Below are 22,935 nucleotides of genomic sequence, written 5' to 3'. Positions count from 1 at the left end.
AGACACTCTAATAGAGGGCTATTTAACTATATTCTTAAAGGGTGTACATTTTTTAAATGTTAATTGCATAGGTGCCAGACATTTTCTACATGCGATTATTCTTCAGAAGAACTGTATAAAAAAAGCACCGCACACACACCAGTAAAGCACTTTTCTTAAAATGAAATGTTGCTAAAATGAATTAGGAAAGAAGTGGAGGGCGCTCAACCAACGTGAGTCGAGGTGCAACCCAAAACTGTGAAACTATTAATTTCAAAACAGCTATTTAATTCTAGGACACACGTTCCGCTAGCGGAACCCCTCGACAACATTCCGCTGAAAAGGCAGCGCGTGAAATTCAAAAATATTTTTTTGAAATATGTAACTTTCACACATTAACAAGTCCAATACAGCAAATGAAAGATGAACATCTTGTTAATCTACCCATCGTGTCCGATTTTAAAATGGAGAAAAAAACCTGGGAAAAAAACAACTTTACAGCGAAAACACAACATATGATTATGATAGATCTCCGCCAAGTCCAAAAAACACAGCCATTTTCCCAGCCAAAGATAGGAGTCACAAAAAGCAGAAATAGAGATACAATTAATCACTAACCTTTGATGATCTTCATCAGATGACACTCATAGGACATCATGTTACACAATACATGTATGTTTTGTTCGATAATGTGCATATTTATATCCAAAAATCTCAGTTTATATTGGCGCCAAGTTCAGGAATGCCTCCAAAATATCCGGAGAAATTGCAGAGAGCCACATCAAATAACAGAAATACTCATCATAAACTTTGATGAAAGATACATGTTTTACATAGAATTAAAGATACACTTGTTCTTAATGCAACCGCTGTGTCAGATTTTTTAAAAACTTTGCGGAAAAAGCACACCATGCAATAATCTGAGACGGCGCTCAGATATAAACAACATTTCTCCGCCATGTTGGAGTCAACAGAAATACGAAATGACATGATACATATTCCCTTTGATCTTCATCAGAATGCACTCCCAGGAATCCTAGTTCTACAATAAATTGTTGTTTTGTTCGATAATGTCCATTATTTATGTCCAAGTAGCTACTTTTGTTAGCGCGTTTAGTATACACATCCAAACGTTCGTGCAGGTCCAGGCGAACGTCGGACGAAAACTTCAAAAGGTTATATTACAGGTCGAATAAACCTGTCAAACTAACTATAGAATCAATCTTCAGGATGTTGTTATCATAAATATTCAATAACGTTCCAACCAGAGAATTCCTTTGTGTCTTTAGAAATAATGGAACGCAAGTCGATATCATTTGGAATGCGCGTGACCAGGACCTGGCTCTCTGCCAGACCACTGACTCAAACAGCCCCCATCCGGCTTAACATCACAGTAGAAGCTTCATTCAACGTTCTACAGACTGTTGACATCTAGTGGAAGGCGTAGGAAGGGCAAACAGATCCATATCCCACGGGTATTTCAATAGGCGATGAGTTGAAAATCGACCAGCCTCAGAATTCCCACTTCCTGTTTGGGTTTTTGCCTGCCATATGAGTTCTGTTATACTCACAGACATGATTCAAACAGTTTTAGAAACTTCAGAGTGTTTTCTATACTCTGCAGGGAAAGTTACCGAGACAGTAATAATAATAATAATATGCATATATTAGCATCTGGGACAGAGTAGGAGGCAGTTCACTTTGGGCACGCTATTCATCCAAAGTGAAAATGCTGCCCCCTATCCCTAAAAAGTTAAAAGCTTCTTTAATTTTGGTCATTTTAAATTAATCTAAAAACGAATCATCTAAATAAATAATGCAAAGATATGTCAAATCAGGTAATGCCAAATTCCAGTCTGAAGGAAGTATGCTTTTGAATTCAATTCATTTTTTTGTCCCACTTTCTTCTAACCAGTCCTTCCTCAGAGAGGAAAACAGAAGGGACGTACGTGTTGGGTCATAATCTTTTGTAGTTTAAACCGTTCAAACACTAGAGCCAAATTGAAATGATGAAAACATTTGCAACATGCCACATAGGTGCTAAAAACTGCTAGGCACACTAGAGACAATAGTGCTTGTCATTTTGGCACTGAACTTCATATTTTGGCGCCAAATTTTTCCAGATATTTCATTAAAGCTGCAATATGTAACTTTTTGGGTGACCAGACCAATTTCACATAGAAATGTGAGTTATAGATCGGTCAGTCATTGAAAGCAAGTCTAAGAATCGGTAGATCTGTTCTATGAGAGATATTTCTGTGTTTCCCGTTTGTGCGTCTTTTACTTTCGGTTTTGTACACCAGCTGAAAATACAATAGTTTCGGTTATGGAAAATATATTTCACTGTTTAGATGGTACAATGATTCTCTAAATCATACTTGCTTGTTTTGTTTCTGCATAGTGCATCTTTTAATGTTCATCATTTATCAAAGGGCCAAAATAAATTAATAAACGGGCCGGATCTGGTCCACATGCCGCCAGTTGAATAGCCCTGCTCTAATATGCTGTTTTGGTGGAAAGTTTACTTGTTTCTGTGCAAGGTTCAATGACCTGGCAGTCCTCTTTGAGAATTTATAACATAATCTCTGTTTTTAAAAGGGCAATTATTTTATATTTATTATAAATAGGTGTCCAATTTTCCCATTGTTCTCGTATGATTAATACTGAATAGCTAGTAACAATTTAACCCAATCCGTCCAGCAATTTCCAATTTGATCTCCTTTATGAATCCAAGACAAGACTAACTTCAGAAAGCAAGTTTTAATGTGGGTACTGTTAAAACACTCATCTGTCAATTCCATTTGGAGGGGCTTGATAAACATTGTTAAACTAAATTAGCATGAGTAGTTTGATTTTTCAGCCTTTAAGCTACCCCTTCATGTGGCCCATGGTCCCCCACCCCCCACTATGGAGAGATCAGTATCTTAATCCATTGTAATGGCCGCGATTAGAGTGAATTAGCGGCAAATGCAGGGCCTTTAGAAATGCATGGCCTAAGCTACCTAGTTAAAGAATATTACTGTAACCCCCCAGGTGGTCCGAACAGGGTAATATGGCTATGACGATGTTCTGTTTTATATTCTAATTAGGGGACCTAACCATTGGGACCAAACACCATAGGCGCAACTCGCAATCCCTTCTCTCAATACCAAGTTTACCATAACGTGCAGAAACACCCATGAGGAGTGAATGGTACCCGCCACTTGGAAAATGCCATGTTCTCAATGAGATTAGAACATGTTGAATGTCATGTGATGTTCCCAGGATACAGCGGATAGATCATCACAGCACTGTGGGGTTGCTTTCTGCCTTATTTTGCCCTTAAATTGGAAAATTAGGCCTACACGTTCCAAATGTGTGTCCGTGTCCAAAAGACACTGAATATGCTCCGATCACAAAAACAATTTAGTCACGGAAGACTCGAGCATCACGCTGGTTTTGTACTGCCGTGTTTGATGTCGGAAGGATATGATGTCGGAAGGATATGGCGCTATCTTAATGTGCCGGGGCCTCATAAAAGGGCCTCTCTCTGCTCCCCTAGCTGCTCCTACTGTTGCTCTCATACTGCCTTCCCAGCTGGGCCTCCACAGTGACTCACCCAGCAGCCATAAAAGCCAACCATGGCCATAAAGATGCAGCTCTCAGGCTCGTAAAAGGTCACCTTTTAACCAGCCAATGAGATGTGAAGGCAAATATCAGGAGTTGATTACTCTGAAAGCAGAGCCTTTGAGCGAGCGTATACATACACACACACACAAGCGAGCTGATAAGAGGAAGGTGAGGCTGGTCCAAGTGTTAGGTATGATGATTAGTCTCAGAGAGCGTAGCTCTGAATCAGTTGTGAATTTATGACCGTGTTTTGTTATCACAGAGCCCACGCTATTTTGTTAATTAGTCTCTGTTGACTCTGTCGCCCTTGTCTACCTTGTCCCAGGCATACTGTACAGTGAAACAGTGCCTCTGTACCCACTGGGACAGGTTAGCCTCTCTCCTTCCTTCCTCCTTTGCAGCTTAGTCATCGACAGTAGTGACTTGCCGGAGAACCCACCCCCCTCACTACAGGAAGCTGTTGAACTGATTGTTGGCGCTCTGGGTTCCTTTTTGCACATTAACCGTTTCCTCTATAGTACTGTCAGTCGTTACAGGGCAAAAACCACTCCAAACATTCATTGTTCTCCGGAAATAATTAAATCCTACAAGAGTTTTTTTTCTTTTTCTACCGGTTTTCTATTTTTTTACACCACACTAGCTGATAAGCGAGGGAGTGTGGGGTCTGGCATATGCCAAGCGTTACGGAGAGAGGGGGCAGGGACAGAGGTGCCCGCTGGGCAATAGGCTGCCAGGGTGGCTGTATAAGGGGCCTGCTGTGCCAACTTATGAATGCTCTTTTCAGACTCACTTTTTTTTGTTCCAAAGGTGTCAACAAACCAATTAGAATTCCACTGTTGTCTCACCAAGGGGAGAAGGTGCATGTTTTATAGGTCTAGTTTTATTTTCTGTTGTTTTCCATGTGTGCGGAGTTTTAATGAGTGAGGTTGTAGCAACTTGTTAAATATTTTTCAAGGTACTCAACTGTTGCTGGGTAACAAGGGTTGTTGAATAAACTTCTCAGGAAGTTCTCCAATAGCACTCAAAGAACAGATGGAAGGAAAGGTGGGTCCCCCCCCCCCTACATTTTGGACAAAAGCCTTGTAGTGATTAATATGAACAAAATGTAATAGATTTGTGGTGTTGAAATGTACTGTGGTGAAGAGGTTACGGTAACACCTGTCATTTTTCTATTGTCAGCATCACAAACCTGAGGAACAACGTGAGAGGTATACATGTCTGTCCTTTGCTACTGTGAAAGTGATGATGGAGTCGAAAGGGGAGCCATCATATTGGGTGTCTCACTTGTTCTATGACTTATATAATTGTCAGCTAATACCTCCATACTATTTTTGCCGACTCACCCACCTCGAGCTGTAATTTAATTTCAGGCAGCTCTCTCCCCGTCCAGATTCATCCTCAAGGTTCGAGAGAAAGGTGACATTGATAGTCTCTGGGGTTAGTTGCTGTGAACTGATGTATAATTTTTCTCATCTATTTGTCTCTCTCACATTTTCTCCCGCCTGAGATTTTAGTGGAGGGCATATTTTAGTTACTGTGTTTATGCAGATTAGTGATGCGCAGGTTGACTCATAACCCACAGTCCCGCGGGGTTATATCTGTGGGGCTGGTTTAAGGTCATGAAATATTGTGTGGGTGGTGGGTGTCGAGCAGGATGAATAAAGAGAAAACGATGCCTTTTTAAAAATGTATAATTCTTGTGCAGTTTAAATCTATAGGCTTTTTTTTTCTTTCATTATTTTAGTTTATCTGGCATTAGTGTGTAAGCCTTAGGCTTTAGGGCCTACCTGTATGTGTGCCGAATAGCCTACAAACCAAATGCTTTTGGGAAGAGCAGGAAAAGTTAACGCCGATACGGAGGCAAAAAGGACAATGTTGGAGTTTAATTCAATAAGAGAAAAGGTACGAAATGGAGAGGGGAAAAAAAGAGAGAATGAATGGCCAAAACATGTATGTTTGGGAAAGATTTGGGGAAGTGGTAAAAGAGGATGATCAATTTGTGTGTCACATGGTCCGAATACAGTGAAATGCTTACTTACAAGCCCTTAACCAACGATGCAGTGTTTAGTTTGTTTTGTAAATATTTTCTTAAGTAAAAAAAAATGTAAACACAAAATAACAAAGACTATATACAGGAGGTATCGGTTACCGAGTCAATGTGCGGGGTACAGGTTAGTCGCCTCACCTCCACATTACTCGCCTCACCTCCACAGTGGCCCCTGTTGGTAGAACAACCAGTTCAGAACACTGTTTAGATCATGGAGCGGCACTCTTAAGGCTGGACCTGACAAAAAAAACTATTCTGCTGCTGGCCCTTTAAGAGCCATGCATTACATTGCCTGTAGATGGAGTGCCTCGTTAGAGTCGGAGTGTGCTGGCCCTTTAAGAGTGCAGCATGTGGCTGACTGGAGATGGAGAGGCTCATTACTGGGCGTGCTCTGCCAGACCTCAGACTCCGCCGTGACTGGCGGCAGAATTAAGCACACATGTGGAGGCAGAGTTAGAGAGCGCAGCAGCCATTTCCAGCCTCACTGACAGCCACTGCTCCCCAGCCAATCACAGGCCTCCTTGTCGAGGGGGAGAGAGGTACTCCGTGTTTTCACTAGCGAGGCCATATAGGAACAAAAAGTGCTTTGAGGCTCTTTGGGGGGGATTGATGTTGAACTTTAAATCTTGTATTGTCAACATGGCTTTCTCTGTAGACTCCAGTGAGATGGAGAGAGGCCTTAAAAGTCCTCACAGCCCCCAGTAAAAACGTGTCAGTTTTATGTGGACTATCAGAGGCTTTCATCACCTCATCAAAGCGTCCGGAGCCTCCTGAATCGCCCCCCATCACTCAAACATGACTTAAGCCAGTCTAGACCAGGCACAGCTCCCAGAGGGAGAGCGAAGGAGCTGAGAGAGTGTGGGAGGGAGAAAGAGCCATCTACCCATAGCTCTCTGGTTTTTATTTGGGGCCTGGCCCGTTTGATCCGGTTCCAGTCTGCTGTGTGTTTATAAGTTTCCACACTGCCTCCCTACACAGCTCTGACATCGCCATGGGACAGCCCAGCTCAAACTGGGCCCTGGGCCATGCCACCACTTAGGTGTAGTTTATTAGCGGAACAATTTCTGATATGATTTTGATTTAAATCTCCTGTGTGTAATATCAATGGCAAGATGTCTAGACTATCTGCCTCCTTTTCAGAGCTTTATTTCTTTGGGTGTGTGTGTGAGAGAGACCGTGTTTGTGACGGATGTAGAGCGAAGAAACCGCGAGACTGAGTCTATTCCCACCACCCAGGAGAATGTCGGAACTCTGGAGTCCTGTAATCTGTGTGTCGTTTTCCCCCTTCACTGATAGAAGGTAAACTTCAAAGCCCCTGGTTCCCAGCTTCCCGAGGCCAGCTCTGCTATCTCACTGTAGGACTGCTCAGGTTTCCATTAGCACTTAATTATTTTCAGGGTGGTGCCGCCGTAATCGGTAGCCCCCACCACCTTTGTTTGTACAACACATTATGGTTTGTTCTATGCCCTAGGACCCCAGCTCTAACGATACAGCTATGAGCTCACAACCTCTGCCACACTGATTTCCCCTCTCACTCGGGCTTCATAAATCTGTCCTCGTGAAATATGCCCTTGACACATTAATGAGGACTGTAGTGAGTCACTTGCCTAGTTGTCTCCCTTCTCTATGCACACAACATCTTAGTGAAGAAAGTTGTGATCAGCTTTGCTTTAGTTGTTGAAGTGAAACAATATAGAGTATCTAATGGGTGTTTTTTCCCCCATTTCGATACAGCTGTTATGTGTTTGTAGAAGTGTTTCGCAATCGTTTTAGTTTAGGATCCCAAAACCAAGTTATGTCTGGCAGGTTTTTTACCTGCCACCCTCTGGGGTTTCAATTACATTTCTTGGAAATTCTCTTGGCTGAAGTACAGTACCTAAAGTGAAGCATTTGTAGTAGTAGTAGTAGTCTATTTCTGCAGTTAGGCTAGTATGCCAGTGAGTCTCTATGTACGCGATCAGTGTACAAATGAACTGTAAAAAGGAACCGAAGCCCAGCAGAAGCTATTGTATCGCTCCACTTTCCTTTTTAATGGTCATTTTCCAATGGAATTACTCAGAATGCAGCCTGAATTTAGAACCTCCAGGACACTTGGTTGTAAAACGAGGGAAATAACCCTGAGAAAGACTAGAACAACAACTCTGAAGCCAGTTAATGGGGTCTAGGAAAGGAATGCGGCGATGGAGACAACAGCAGCAGTGAGAGAGAAAAACTGTCTGCCGTGTTGCTGTCCTGCTACCGAGACGTTTCAAAGTGTAGGTTTTGCAGGTGATTGGCCCCTCTGCAGACATGTCTGAACTCGAGCAGGCTCGAGTCGCGTCATGCTCCAGAGGAAGTGCCCGCGGCCGCGCCGAGCACCGCACACAGACATCACTTTGTTCTTTGTGCTCACGAGGCCCACAGCCCAGGTTCACTCTCCTAAGCAGCATGGGGGAGGGAGGGAACTGGGGAAAAAGGCAGAGGTGAAAGGACAAGGAGGCTAGGAAAATAAATAGGGGGCAGAGAAATGGGTGGGTGGGGTGGTGGAAGAGACAGGAGGGGTTAGGACAAGGTGGAAGTCAAGAAGAGTGGGATATGGACAGAGAAGGAAGAGAAGAACAACAGGCAGTAGGACTGGAAAAAAGAGGGCAAGAGGTGAAATGACAAGAAAAGTGGGACAGGGCATTGCAGGAGGGCATCGGGGCGGCAGGTAGCCTAGTGGTTAGAGCGTTGGACTAGTAACCGGAAGGTTGCTAGATTGAATCCCCGAGCTGACAAGGTAAAAATCTGTCTTTCTGCCCCTGAACAAGGCAGTTAGCCCACTGTTCCTGGGCCGTCTTTGTAAATAAGAATTTGTTCTTAACTGACTTGCCTAGTTAAATAAAGGTTAAATTAAAAAGAAGGGGAGAGAGAGGAAAAGGGATCTGGAGAAAGGGCATGAGGAGAGGTGGCAGGAGTATCAGACTAATAGGAGGATTAACACAGTGAGCTCATACACATTTAATACAACATAAGATACTTAACCTAAAATTAGCGTTCCTGACCTTGTATCCATGGTGCCATGTATCAAATCTTAATGGCTCTGACTGGCTCCTTAATATGTGTCTGTAGATTTTTTGCCGATGCCCTTTTCTAGACGCTGTTAATACAGAGTGCTGGCAGTGAGCGCTCGACTACTTTAACCACCGTAAACTGAGTGTAGCCGTGAACGTTTGCTGTGTACTAAACCTTGCCATTATTAAGAACCACAACATCATAGCCTGCATGAATATTAGATTTTTCCGCCAGTAAAACCACACTGTTTTCAATTTCATATGTAATTGCGATCAGATTGGCAACGGTGCTAAAGTTGTGCTGAGAGAACAACAGCGGTTGCCTTGGCCCTTTTATACTCTGGTCTGCTCTGCTTACACTCATCCATGTTGATGGCCCTGGCTGGACACTAGTACGGAGTAAAAATAGCCCTCTGGCCTTATATGGATCAGGTTCATCAGATGAGTTCCCAATCAGGACCAGAGCAGACCGCTCTCAGATAGAAACTAATAGAGGGTGGGACAGCAGATTTAAAAATAACCTTAAGGCTATTGTGTTTACTCTGATTACATAGCCTAGTATTTGACTACTGTAACTCTTTAAACCAGATGTGTTAGGTGGTGGAATAAGTAATTTCACACAGTGTATTTATATGTTCTGTATGCCAGACAACGGTGATGCGTGCAGTAAAAACAGAAGGAAGGAAAGAATGATGGATTGTGATATTTTTACTGTCATTATAAAACACAACTGTTTTTCTCTCTCACCCTGTCTCTTCTCCTCCCTTTCTGTCTCCTCAATCCGTCCATCCAGCTGGTCAGAATCCAGACCACATGCTCCATGGCACCGGACACAAGCACGAGTCCAGGAAGCCCGGAGACGGGCCCACGGTGGCCCCAGAGGACGCCGCCCGCTTTCTGAGCTGCTACTGCTCGGGCCACTGTCCAGAGGACCACAAAAATAACACCTGCGAGTGAGTGACCAACCACCTCGTTATACACTCTGTACTTTCCCAAAGGCCAAATCCTTAAAGACATGCTCCGAAACTTTGGCGACTACTAAGTATACTTTTTTAAACCTCCTGCTAGTGACGCACCGATATGATATTTTTGGCCGGTGCCAATATCCAATATTTTCCTTGACAAAAAACTCGATGCCAATAACCGATATTTAAAATTTTTGCGGCCTTTTAAGCATTCTAGTACAATTAAATAGTTAACACATGGACGCAGCGGTCTAAGGCACTACATCTCAGTGCAAGAGGCGTCACTACAGTCCCTGGTTCGAATCCAGGCTGTATCACATCCGGCTGTGATTGGGAGTCCCATAGGGCGGCGCACAATTGGCCCAGCGTCGTCCCTGTTTGGCCGGGGTAGGCCGTCATTGTAAATAAGAATTTGTTCTTAACTGACTTGCCTAGTTAAATAAATGTTACACACACACCACACTGATCAAAAAGTTGTTTTGTTGGCATTTACGTATGGCCCCATTACCAGTAAAGCATCATCAAAACCGTTTTCTTTCACTTGCTGTGCTGTTTCGTTGTTCATTTGTAAAGTCATTTCATTCTCAACCAGGATTTCTTTGGAACGCCGTTTGGGTCTTTGCATGTCAAAAAAGATGCACGTCAAATAACACTATTTGGAAGGTTGGAATGTTATATAAAATCAACAAAAGACAATCATTTGTTAATTTGACAAATCTGTTGAAATCACACTGGATGCATTATACTTTAGAATTGCATTGGGGACATACTTATTTCACTGTACAGCCTTACCCCATGTCATTGATCCACAATCCATAGGTATCAGTCTTTTCAGTGACACCCAGTGAACATTAGCTTCGTAGCTCTTATTGCGGGACTCTGAAACAACTGTGAATTGAGCCACATTTATTGTCAACCTATGTGTATTGAAAAGTATTCCAGAGGAAAATTAATACTGCGTGGATGTTTTGGAGTCTGATAACTCTGAGGAGGATGTTGGGAAAAAATATATTGGGTATTGAGTAAACTGTTACCCCATTTCATTGATCCCCAATCTTTAGGTAAAGCTGTACAGTGCAATATGAATGTCAATACACACAATAAGCTGACACAGTCCTGTGATAAGCGCTACAACGCTAATATTTGCGTAAACTCTTCACAGTTGTGTTCTGTGGGTGTCACTGAGTAGACTGATACCCAATTCCATTGCTTCACATTCCAACCTTGTTTAACATCTAGTCTAAATATGGCATGATTCGACCGATTTGTAACCTTCTGCATCACTTTGAAAGAGGTACTTTTATTTTGAAGGCAAACGGCAAATTCCACTTGTGCCTAATCCTTAATGTGGCTAGCTTCACAACACACATAACCCGGTCAGGTCGAGCCTCACTAGCCAGATGAAGCTAGCTGGCTGCTTATAACGTTAGCTTTGGGCAACAGGGTTAAGTAACTGGCTAGATATTTATTGTTATGAACTGAAGCTCAATTTCAATAGGCAATCAACAAGTGGCTACCTAGCTAATACTTACTCACAAGGATTCCTAAATCATAGCTAAGAATAGTGAAAATGACTGCAGTTTCTACTGGTCATTGTTTTCAGGCTGGTTGTATTGGTGCTAGCTAGGTACCAAGCTAAGGCTAGCTAGCTAGCTACCGCAAAAGTTGCAGTCGAACACATACTGCTTTATTACCAATGTGGTATTGTAAACATATCGATTGTGGCTGGTGTTTGCTTGTTTGCAGACTTTTTTGTACAGCGTTGACAGTGGCGCTTGGCTTGCACATGCAAATTCAGAACACATAACATTCTATAATAGAACTGTGTTATTTGACGTTTATCGTTTTTGACACGCAAAGACCCAAATGGCGTTCCATAGTATGTCGTGAAGCTAATAGCAGTGACGCTATTACTGTGCAACTCCGGTAGGGCAACATCTGAACAATAGCGCACTAGGAAATGTTAGTGTTTACCAGTGCTCGAATTTTATGGAACCGCTTTTGGTTCGTGAGAGCAACTTTCAGAGCTTTTTGCTAAAAGTATTCAAAATTACCAGAATCTTTCATTTAGATGTTTGTTCCAAATCTGACTTTTGGGTCTGTGATGAATGTCAATGAAGGGCAGGTTTGGTCAAAGCGCTAACCTAAGTGTGTTTTGGAACTGTAGTCATTGAATGTGTATATTGTAGGACGAATGGCCAGTGTTTTGCCATCATCGAGGAGGACGAGAATGGAGAAGCTATTCTGACCTCTGGCTGCATGAAGTATGAAGGCTCACATTTTCAATGCAAGGTAAGCATGTCTGTATGGAGGGAGCAGGACAAGACAAGGACACATGGATGTCAATTATGTAATGTTACATGAATGTCATTATTGAACGTAGATGTACACTCAGTAGCAAGTTTAGTACCGGGTTGGACACTGCTTCCATAACAGCCTGAATTATTCGGGGCATGGCGTCCAATCACTGCTCAATTGGTATCAAGGGACTGAACGTGTGCCAGGAGAACATTCTTCACACCACCGCCATCATCCTGTACCGTTGACACCAGGCAGGATGGGTCCATGGACTCATGCTGCTTATGCCAAATCCTGACTCTGCCATCAGTATGAAGTAACAGGAAACGGGATTCGTCGGACCAAGCAATGTTTTTCCACTACGCAATTGTCCAGGGTTGGTGATTGCGAGCCCGCTGGAGCAGCTTCTTCTCGTTTTTAGCTGATAGGAGTGGAACCCAGTGTTGGTTGTCTACTGCAATAGCCCATCCATGACAAGGATCGACGAGTTGTTGTACTGCGCCGTTATTTTTCTGTTCGTGACATGCCTGTTAGCTTGCACGATTCTTGCCAATCTACTTCAACCTCTCTCGTCAACGAGCTGTTTTCGCCCACAGGACTGCCACTGACTGGATGTCATTTAAAAAAATAGTCACACCATTCTTGGTAAAACCTAGACACTGTTGTGCGTGAAAAGCCCAGGATGGTGGCCGTTTCTGAGATACTGAGATCCGGCGCGCCTGGCACCGCCAATCATACCACGCTCTAACATTCAATGGAACAGTAACAGAATCCCTTGACGCCTTTCTGCCTGCTTGAAATAGCAAGCCACTATCACTTGACTGTCTGTAGGCGAGACGTTAACTAATAAACTGGTCACTGAGTCTATAGCTAATATTCATATTTTGTTCTTGTTTAATCATTCTAAATAACCCTTGTTATGCCAACAAACATTGTTTCAGGATTCGCCCAGGGCTCAGACAAGGCGAACGATCGAATGCTGCGATACAGACTTCTGTAATCGGGACCTGCAGCCCACATTACCTCCCCCAATGGACACTGGTGAGGCTCCGGGCCAACTGTTACTCTACTGTTGGTGTTTACCTCTTTGTAGCGGCTCCACTATGGTATTCTTATACTAGTTTGTCTGCGTCGGAAATTGTATTTGGGGACTCAAATTGTTTTGTTTTGCAGGTTCCTACTTTGGCAGTGCCCATTGGCTGGCTTTCCTTATATCAATGACTGTGTGCTGCTGCACTCTCATCTGCATCACGGTAGTCTGTTACTACAGGTAGGACTGGCTATTACAGTGGACTAGCTAACAGAAAGAGAGAGATTCCAAATGTACCGTCTCTACTATACAGTGACTTGAGTCCTGGTGGTAGAATACAAGTCAACTGTTGGTGCCATTTAAGCATTTCTTTGAGATTAGTCTGTTTTACCTCTTTTCTAATAATGATTTACTTGTTGCCTCACAGCACTTCTTGTTCATATTGTAGCATTAGCATGTGTACTGATCTGTATGTGTGTTCCTGCCAGGTACAAGTGGCAGACGGAGAGGCAGCGGTACCACCGGGACCTGGAGCAGGACGAGGCCTTCATCCCTGTGGGAGAGTCTCTCAAAGACCTCATCAACCAGTCCCAGTCCTCTAGCAGTGGCTCTGGGCTCCCCCTGCTGGTAAGATCCCCACACGAGACAGGGAGGGGCTTTGGAGCATGTGGCCTGGATGGAAAGCCTTTGGCTATGGAATGCGACTTTTTTCTGCTTTCCAGGAAAGTGTAACAGCTGATTTTGTGTTTGTCTTTGGTCATAGCTAGATTATAGTAGGTTCAGTAAAATTGAAAATTATAACATAACACAACATAGCCTTACAAAGCATTGGCACACATCTTGCTTGAAACGGCGAATATCACGTGAAGAAAATAACAAATGGTAAAAGTTGTAGTAGGTATGATCTGTGGCACACTTGATGCTCAATGCCTCTCCCTGGTATGTCTTGTAGGTGCAGCGTACCATTGCCAAGCAGATCCAGATGGTACGCCAGATCGGCAAGGGGCGCTACGGCGAGGTGTGGCTGGGCCGCTGGCGGGGAGAGAAGGTGGCCGTCAAGGTGTTCTTCACCCGGGAGGAGGCCAGCTGGTTCAGAGAGACTGAGATTTACCAAACTGTGCTCATGAGGCACGAGAACATACTGGGTAAGCTTCGTTCTTACCACTTGCTTGTAGTAAAGAAGACTGCCGTCTCTGCCTCCATCTAAACCAAATACTGCCATTTTACAGTTTTCTTTCTAAAATGGTCTGAATCTAAGTTTTTAATGTAGAGTCTTGATTGACTTGGAGTGATTTTAGGCCAACATTTGCCCTAATACATGAGGTCAACAGTCATGTATCAGGGCAAGGCCTACATCTCAATATAGCACTAAACACCCCTCAACTCTCTTCTCACCCCTCCCAGGGTTCATAGCAGCAGATATCAAGGGTACCGGGGCCTTCACACAGCTCCTCCTCATCACAGACTACCATGAGAACGGCTCCCTGTACGACTACCTGAAGTTCACCACGCTGGACACCCAGAGCCTGCTGCGACTGGCCTACTCCGCTGCCTGTGCCCTGTGCCACCTTCACACGGAGATCTACGGCACCCAGGGCAAGCCGGCCATCGCCCACCGAGACCTCAAGAGCAAGAACATCCTGATGAAGAAAAATGGAACCTGCTGCATCGCTGACCTGGGTCTGGCTGTCAAGTTCAACAGGTAGAATGCTGCTCAGCCATGAATGTTTTAATCAAGGTTGTGTTCATTAGGCACTCAACGTAAGAAAACTGACGGGCAGGGAGGGAGTACCTGAACTTGTCCAATAAGCAACAATCGTTTTGTGATGCAAAACGTTTTGCTACGGTGTGCGCTAATGAATGCGACCCATGTTTTCACTTATGGCCGCTCTTCTAAACAGTGCTGAAGTTTTGTTTCTGGAGCAACTGACCATTTCCCTGTGAATTACTTGTGAATTCCTGTTCTTCTCTTGTCGTCAGTGATACCAACGAGGTGGACGTTCCTCTGAGTACGCGGGTGGGGACCCGGAGGTACATGGCCCCTGAGGTGTTGGGAGAGACCCTGAACAAGAACCACTTCCAGGCCTACATCATGGCTGATATATACAGCTACAGCCTCATCATCTGGGAGATGGCCCGCCGCTGTGTAACAGGAGGTATGGGGAGACAGACACGTGCGCGCGTGCTCACACACCGACATAGACGTGTATACACACAGACAACCAGATATAGACGCGTATACGCACACAATCCTTATAGTCATGAATCTACAGGCATTTGTGTACGCATTTGATACTGATATTCCAGACCAGTCACCAGGGCCTGAAACTAACTTTTTTTTAACCAGCCAAAAATCTACCACACTCAAAATATTTAGGCTGGTAAAAAATCTTTCTGCCAAAATAACAAAACCAAGAACAATAAATGTATTACTAGTCAGAAGTGAGGTGTTATATTGCTAAATATTATTTCATTTTTGTGACCTCTTTTAACCAACATTTTTACAAATGAGACAATTGTTCAACTGCCCCTTTAAGGCAGGAGGTTACCGTGGCAACATAGCCCCTGGAGTTGTCAGTGACAGTGTGCCTGTCAGATAGAATCTGACTAGAACCCGATGTGTCTTCGCTGAAGCGAACTCAAAAATTCAAAACAACCTAGCATGTGAACAAAACAATGTAAAAAGACAAGAAACACAAGGACAAATTCTCACTTTAGTACTTTCGAATAAATTAGACCAACTTTTATGCCTGTGCACAGCGCATCTAAAAATGTAATCTTCAGCTCTTCAATCACAGTGCGCGCTGCTTCCCAGCCAGGCGGTGTTGATGCGTGTCCCGCGGCATATACTACAGGATTCGTAGTTCTTTGCGTGATGATTAGCTACCAGCTATGCAAAAAGACAGAAACACTTAGAGAGAAGCTTCTGCAGCATTTATTTAGCTATAAATGGGGCGCTTACTTCTATTTTTATTCTCAAATTTGAGTGAAATGCTGTGGAGCCCCGACCACCCGCCAACATGGCTTGTGAAATAAACATATTACACGCCAATGCCAAAAATTTACCCGCGGGTGTTGTTTTTAGGCCCTGCCAATCACTACAGAGAAGAAAAAAAAACAGATAGGCTTAAAATTTCAACTGGTTATGGAAAGCGCTACACTGACGGTATGTTTGAACCGGTGTTCTTTTGCGCTTTGCTTACGCGTCACTATCTCCCTCTCCTCTCTCAGGCATAGTGGAGGACCACCAGCTGCCCTACTATGAGATGGTGCCGGCAGAGCCGTCCTTTGAGGACATGCTGGAGGTGGTGTGTGTGAAAGGGCTGCGGCCCACCGTGTCCAACAGGTGGAACGGTGATGAGGTGAGTCCTGATTTATCAGGGCAAATATGGTTTTGCCTGTACGAGACCCTTGAGAAAGAAACCGAAGAGCAGTGCATAAACACATATAAATGAGTAAAGAAGGCAAAGGTTGTCTTTTATCCAGTTGTAGCAGCGGTAACCCATATGAAAGCATTTGCATTTAGTACTTTAAAAAAACAACTATAATAAGTAAAAATCTGCCTAGGCAATACTGTGTATTTAGCGGTTATTTAAATTAGACCAAACTCCTAAAGCGGGGTGTGTGTGTGTGTGTTTTCTCCACAGTGTCTGAGAGCCATGCTGAAGCTGATGTCTGAGTGCTGGGCCCACAACCCCGCCTCGCGCCTCACCATCTTACGAGTCAAGAAGACCTTGGCCAAAATGGTGGAATCGCAGGACATCAAGATTTGATCCTTTTCCCCCCTACATACTCAACACAGCCTGACCTAGAGACAGAACTCCCCAGTGTGTCCTAATGCTGAATGTGTCACCTCTGTTCAGTTGGCAGGGGAGGAGGAACAGGGTATGGGAGAAAAAGGACCCTGTTGTCACAGGGCCTTGGGCATAGAGCCTTAACCTCCATGAGTCTCTATCACCACAACGGACAGATGCTGCTGCCAGAGGTTCTTTCCCTTATTCCCTCCCTGGCCAGAGGAGTTCTTGGTCAACGTGCTGCATTGAATGCTTTCTGTGAAAGTCAAAACATGACATTGTGTGTGGAGGGGGGTGGCATTTTCCTGCTCACATGTTGATGGGCAGAAAGGAATATGATGGAGGAACCTTTGAGCCTCACTTCAAACCAAGACACTGCCCTCGCAAGCGTCACCACCTGCCAATTATGTTCAATTTTTGCCTGTAAACGTTTTATGCCAACATTTTTTCTCTTCAGGACAGTCTTCTCCTGCCATATTAAAATGTCTCTCGACTCTTAAGTAGAGTAATTACGAAATACGAAATAAGGTACTATAATTATATGTGAATTTAATATGTAAATATATTGTATCGATAGATGCCGTGCCTACTAAAAAAAAAAAAAGAACATGCTGCAATGGTATTCACGTCCAGTGGGCTTCAAACGGGACCTGCTTCAAGAGCTACGAGCAATCCAGACAACCAAGGATGTTGTAAGAGGGGATAACTGACTTGCCTTAAATCAACTTGTCACTGTGCTTCCTACAACAAACCTCAACTCAGTAACTTGTCAAAAAAAATCTATGATCTGACACAAAAAAGACGTCTGGTTAAAAAAACATATTTAATGCAAAATTGTATTCAAATGACATTTGTGAATAGGGAGTTTGTGTCCCATCATGTCTCTATGCTTACCTCTTCTTCATATGTGTTATCTTGTGTATGTTCTGTATGTCTTCTGGGAGGAAAGTTCAGAATACAAAAATGGCATATTTTGGCCCTCATGAAGCCTATGCAAAGGTGTGCAGCTTAGAGGGCACACATCAATTAGGCCTTTCTAAAAATGATTAATCTGACATTTCTGCTGTCCCCACGCCCCACTGATTCTTGTCCACATTCATGGATCTAAGATGAATCCCCCCCCCCCCCCCCCCCCCTCTCTTCTCTTGCTTTTCATTCCATTTTGAGTTATATATATATTCATTAAGTGGCCAACTTTCATATTGCCAAACATCATGTGAGCTCAGCCGTTGAACTGTACCATTGACTAAGATGGTTGCATTGTGCCGTAATGGTTTGTCATCGGGCTCACAAGAAGTCCACATTAGTTCAGAAAATATGCAGTATTTTACTAACTTAAAGTACAATTATATAGCTTACTCAATGCTATGTTAAATGGCATATTTACTTTAACTAAATGTTATTTTTAGCACGTCAGAGCTGTAATGCCATTGCAGTTTGTTGATCCATCAAGCTTCCTCAGGTTTGTGTGACAGAATTACAGTCAAGTACAGAGGGAACATACAGTAGATGCAACACTGAAGTGAAACCACTTCCGCTTGCTTTGGGACACATGCAAATATATACATATTTGCAGGTTTCCTCAGTGATGTTATCTGCGGGCCAGTGCAGAGGGTAGAGCAAGCCCATTTATGACCATTTACCACAAGAGGAACTGCATTTCTACATTTAGAACTTCATACAGGTATGAAATGAAAACAAATAATATCCTTGGCTGGACCACTTGTCCTCAACTCTTGACCGTTTGTTTGCACGTGTAATGATGATGAGGAAGCGTTGTCACAGATCGTGCCCTTTGTTAACCCTCTTGCGTAGGATCCAAGTCTTGGCCAGTGTATTCTTAACTTTTTCTTCCAAGTCCCTGCTCCTATTGTGTCTGCCTCTTATCTATCCAATGTTTGCTTTTGCTTCCCTTGTGTCCATGCAAATTAAGAAAAAATATCTTCCAGTGCATGTGGGTTTGCGCACATGTTAAGTGTGCATGTCCGCTGAAATCACGTGCAACCTAGTGTGTCAGGACAGTTTCTTTGTGAATTAAGCTAACAGTACATATGGTAGATATTTAAGAAATATTTCACCCGAGCAGTAACTAGTGTTTTCCTCTTTGTAATATGCAAGAAAACCATATAGAATAATCTCTAATATGTACATCTTTAATGTGTTTTTTTTATACAGCATCTGGTTAAAAGGTGCCTTTTTGAGTTTACCAAGGAAAGAAAACGATTCTGTTTCTGTACACAACCTGTCCAATGTATCAATTTTAAAGTAAATAACCTTATTTTAGTACACAACTTTGTGGTTTGGTTTTGGGTTATTGTTTCATTTCCTTCCAATGGTTGGTTTGACTGGAGAATGAGGCTAAAACCAGTCAAGGTGTCTAGCACTGCTGTCTACTGGAGGAGAAAGGTACGGCATATTGATGTACTGTAATAAGAGTTTAAATCTCTCGTCAATATGGAGCCCGTGTCTTATAAAAAAGGGTCTGTTTCTCTACCTGAGGCCTTATACATGTACAGTACCATGAAAAAGTATTGGCCCCTTTCTGTTCTAATTTAGCATATTTTTGATACTGAATTATATCAGATCTTAGACCATAACCTAATAGATAAAGGGAACCTGCGTTTACAAATAACAATATATACTTATTTTATTTTATTGAAATTACGCAATACCCAATTCCCCTGTGGGAAAAAGTCATTTCCCCCTTACACTGAGTAACTGGTTGTGACACCTTTAGCGGCAATGACTGCAACCAAACGCTTCCAGCTGTTGATCAGCGTCTCACGTCGCTGTGGAGGAATTTTGCCCCACTTTTGCATGCAGTACTGCTTTAACTCAGCGGCATTTGTGGGTTTTCAAGCATGAACTGCTCGTTTCAAGTCCTGCCACAACATCTTATTTGGGATTAGGTCTGGACCCATGTCATCCAAAAAGTTTACCAAAAGGCATCTGGAAGCACCTAGATGATCAAGACTCTTGGAAGAATGTTCTATGGACAGATGATTCAAAAGTTTAACTTTTTGGATGACATGGGTCCCATTATGCCTGGCGAAAACCAAACACTGCATTCTACAGTAAGAACCTCATACCAACGGTCAAGCATGGTGGTGGTAGTGTGATGGTTTGGGGATGCTTTTCTGCTTCAGGACCTGGACGACTTGCCTTAGAGCAGAATTCATGGTTCCTTCTATTGTCAGAGAATACTACAGGAGAATGTCAGGCAATCTGTCTGTGAGCTGAAGCTGAAGTGCAGCAAGACAATGATCCAAAACACAATTAAGTCTACATGAATGTCTAAAAAGCAACACATTTGAAGTTTTGGAATGGCCTAGTCAAAGTCCAGACCTAATCCCATGTGAGATGTTGTGGCAGGACTTGCAACGAGCAGTTCATGCTTGAAAACCCACAAATGTCGCCGAGTTACAGTAGTTCTGAATGCAAATGGAACAAAATTCCTCCACAGCGACGTGAGAGACTGATCAGCAACTACAGGAAGCGTTTGGTTGGAGTCATTGCTGCTAAAGGTGGCACAACCAGTTACTCAGTGTAAGGAGGAATTTGGGTATTGCATAACTTTGTTTATTAAAATATGTATCATTTTGTTCCCTCAGGTTCCCTTTATCTATTAGGTTTTGGTTGAAGATCTGATAACATTCAGTATCTAAAATATGTAAAGTAGAGAATTAGAAAGGGGGCAAATGCTTCACGGCACTGTATTAGAAATGTTGCAGTCATAAAGCACTGAAAGCCCTGTATTCTGCCCTACCGAGCAAAAAGGCAGTAACTGCTCATAGCGTGGAACTGAGAAAAATACATTTTATTTACCTTGGTTTCACAGTAACTTTATGCAGTTACTGCTAACATGACCCCCATTTTCTCCAAAACACAATACGAGGCAGGATACTTGTCCACGTGATTAAGCATGTATTTGATGTAGCAAAAATGACCATTTTGGGCCAAATGAGCAGTTACTACCTTTTTGCTTGGTAGGGCAGCGTTGTGGTAGCATGGAGGGGAGTGTGATATCTTAAAGAAGCCCACCTTTATATTCTGAAAGCCAGAGTTTCTATAGAATATTGTTTTATGGTCTAGAATGTTCCTGTTTCCCTTATAACTACCTAGAATAACTCCAGGGAAGTTGCGTTGCAACGCTCAAAATGGTATACTATATGACAAATGTTTTATACTCCCCCTCCCAATATCAATGTAAGAGATTGAAACGCAGGTGGCATAGTAGCTGTCAGTCTAGTGATTGATTGCTCTCAGGCCAACATCTCTCCTCTGACTATACAGAGCAGCCCCGGCATCCTCAGGTGGTCTGATAGAGCAGAAGCCCAGCGAAGGCGTTGTCTTTGGGGTCATCGGTCACCAGAGTCCCCTCATACAGTTCAAGCCGGAGCTCCTCTCCCTGCTGCAGCTGTAGGAGACACACACGGGTGACGGGGCCAAACAATGCCATCTTGTCCTGATGCAGAGTGGCAGCCAGCTCCCTGTTCTCTCTCCTCAGCCCAGACAGCGAGGGGCCAGGTTCAAAGTTCAGCGTCAGCGCGAAGAGGTAGATTCCTGCCAAAGGTGCTTGGAACATCCCAGTGTGAGTTGAGTACATCTGGCCCAGGTTTAGCGATGTGTCCTCAAACACCAGGAGGCTGCTGTCACTTGGTCTGCTGCGCTGTATGCTTCTGGCCAGAAACATAAGGGGACTGTCCCCCAGCTTGGATAGCACTGAAAGAGAAGAGACAGGAAATGATCAGCTGTTATCTGCTAACTGTTCATGGGCGGTATCAAAAATCGGGAAAAAAAATATTGGTCGCATACACATATTTAGCAGATGTTATTGCCGGTGTAGCAAAATGCGTTTAACCCATAGACACTCGCTATACTTCTGCTTAGACCACTTATAAGCCTGAACTAAAACATTTTTGGTTCACCAGGGGGCAGTCTTGTGTTGATTCTCTGTCATGCTAAGCGACTCCCTGTTTTAACCCATTGCGAGCGCTGACTTGAGGGTGTTTCACATGTATAGATCAGAGTTTAAAGTGAACTTCCAGTCTTAGTGGATGTTAGAAGTGTAGCCCAGCTTGATTGAGAGATAGATATGACAGTGTTTTTGTCTTTCATAGATTGATGCCTACCTGATGTATCCCTCCTGCTGCGAAGGTTATCTCTCTCTCCAATATGGTCTTTGATTCCGTCTTTGTTGTTATTGCGCTTCCTCTGTCTCTTCCCCTCCTTCCTCTTCATCAGGGCCCACAGCTGGTCCAAGTCCAGGGTGCTTTCTGAGTCGGCCAGTCCCTCTGAGTTACTGAAGACGTTCTTGAAGAGACTCAAATGATTCTCTAAACTCCTCCTCAGCCAGGCCACCTCTGCCTGCAGTTTGGCGCTAACTTTGGTGTTGTTGCAGCTGGCAGTACAAGGCCTGTACTCCAGCCTGTGGACCTTCTCCCCCAGCTCCTTCACTGCTTTCTCAAGGCTCCACAGGTCACTGTCAGAGTAGTCTTGCCGGTCCTCAGAGGCTGCTGAGACCACGAGGTGGTCACTCCTCTGGTCTCCACTCCTCCTCTTCAGGCCGCGGGAGGCCAAGTCTACCAGCACAGAGGGCTCGTCTGAGGCCGGGAACTCTTCTGCCCGGGTGGCCTCCAGCAGGTAGGTGAGACTGATGTTCTGGCCCCTGATCTGTTCCTGCATGTGGCGGAGCCTCTCCTGCAGTGCAGGGATGGAGTGGGCCTCCTGGTTGCTTAGGGGCCAGTCCATAAACCCCATCACCTCCTCTCCCAGGAGCATCTCCAGCACGTCGGTGTGGCGGATGGCATCGTTCAAAAGAGAAAAGAAGGAGCTGGAGAGGTGACTCATCTCACCCGCCAACCACTCGTCTCTCTCCCGCAGACTGAGCACGTCACTCTGGATGCCCAGAAAGGAGGCCAGCAGCTGGGTCACATTGTGGTGGAGAGTCCTGCTCTTCTCTTGCTCAAAGGCCAGGGAGGCCTTGACGTGATCCAACCCCTGGTAGATGTCCTCCACAGAGGGACTCCAGCGCTCCGACCCAGCATCGGGACTCCCATCCAGGGCCAGCCGGTTGTCGTTGGCCAGCTCTGTGACGTTGGTCAGTCCCTGCTCCAAGCGGGAGATGGTGGCGGTGAATTCCTTGCAGTCACAGTCTCTGGCAGAGCTGACGTTCTTGTAG

At 44.0% G+C, this 22,935-nt stretch overlaps 2 protein-coding genes across 3 annotated transcripts in view; one reads left to right on the top strand and one right to left on the bottom strand.

Moving 5' to 3' along the window:
* The window catches only part of LOC120046532 (bone morphogenetic protein receptor type-1A-like), a 55,753-nt gene extending 36,708 nt beyond the window's left edge, over window positions 1–19,045 (top strand). For both annotated transcript variants that reach the window (XM_038991850.1, XM_038991849.1), the window contains exons 4-13: window positions 9,461–9,620; window positions 11,822–11,924; window positions 12,872–12,971; window positions 13,104–13,200; window positions 13,449–13,587; window positions 13,913–14,105; window positions 14,365–14,662; window positions 14,941–15,116; window positions 16,192–16,322; window positions 16,608–19,045. In XM_038991850.1, coding sequence (XP_038847778.1) covers window positions 9,461–9,620; window positions 11,822–11,924; window positions 12,872–12,971; window positions 13,104–13,200; window positions 13,449–13,587; window positions 13,913–14,105; window positions 14,365–14,662; window positions 14,941–15,116; window positions 16,192–16,322; window positions 16,608–16,733 — 1,523 coding nt within the window. In that variant the 3' untranslated portion in view covers window positions 16,734–19,045. The remainder of the gene's footprint in view (window positions 1–9,460; window positions 9,621–11,821; window positions 11,925–12,871; window positions 12,972–13,103; window positions 13,201–13,448; window positions 13,588–13,912; window positions 14,106–14,364; window positions 14,663–14,940; window positions 15,117–16,191; window positions 16,323–16,607) is intronic.
* A 1,071-nt stretch (window positions 19,046–20,116) lies between these two features.
* The window catches only part of LOC120045860 (multimerin-2-like), a 27,885-nt gene continuing 25,066 nt past the window's right edge, over window positions 20,117–22,935 (bottom strand). The window contains exons 7-8 of the mRNA XM_038990793.1: window positions 21,887–22,935; window positions 20,117–21,476 (exon numbers count right to left, since the gene is read on the bottom strand). The exon at window positions 21,887–22,935 is cut by the window's right edge and continues 455 nt beyond it. Coding sequence (XP_038846721.1) covers window positions 21,064–21,476; window positions 21,887–22,935 — 1,462 coding nt within the window. The 3' untranslated portion in view covers window positions 20,117–21,063. The remainder of the gene's footprint in view (window positions 21,477–21,886) is intronic.

Source organism: Salvelinus namaycush, chromosome 4, assembly GCF_016432855.1.
Source record: "Salvelinus namaycush isolate Seneca chromosome 4, SaNama_1.0, whole genome shotgun sequence".
Lineage (NCBI taxonomy): Eukaryota > Metazoa > Chordata > Actinopteri > Salmoniformes > Salmonidae > Salvelinus > Salvelinus namaycush.
This window is presented reverse-complemented; position numbering and strand designations above follow the sequence as displayed.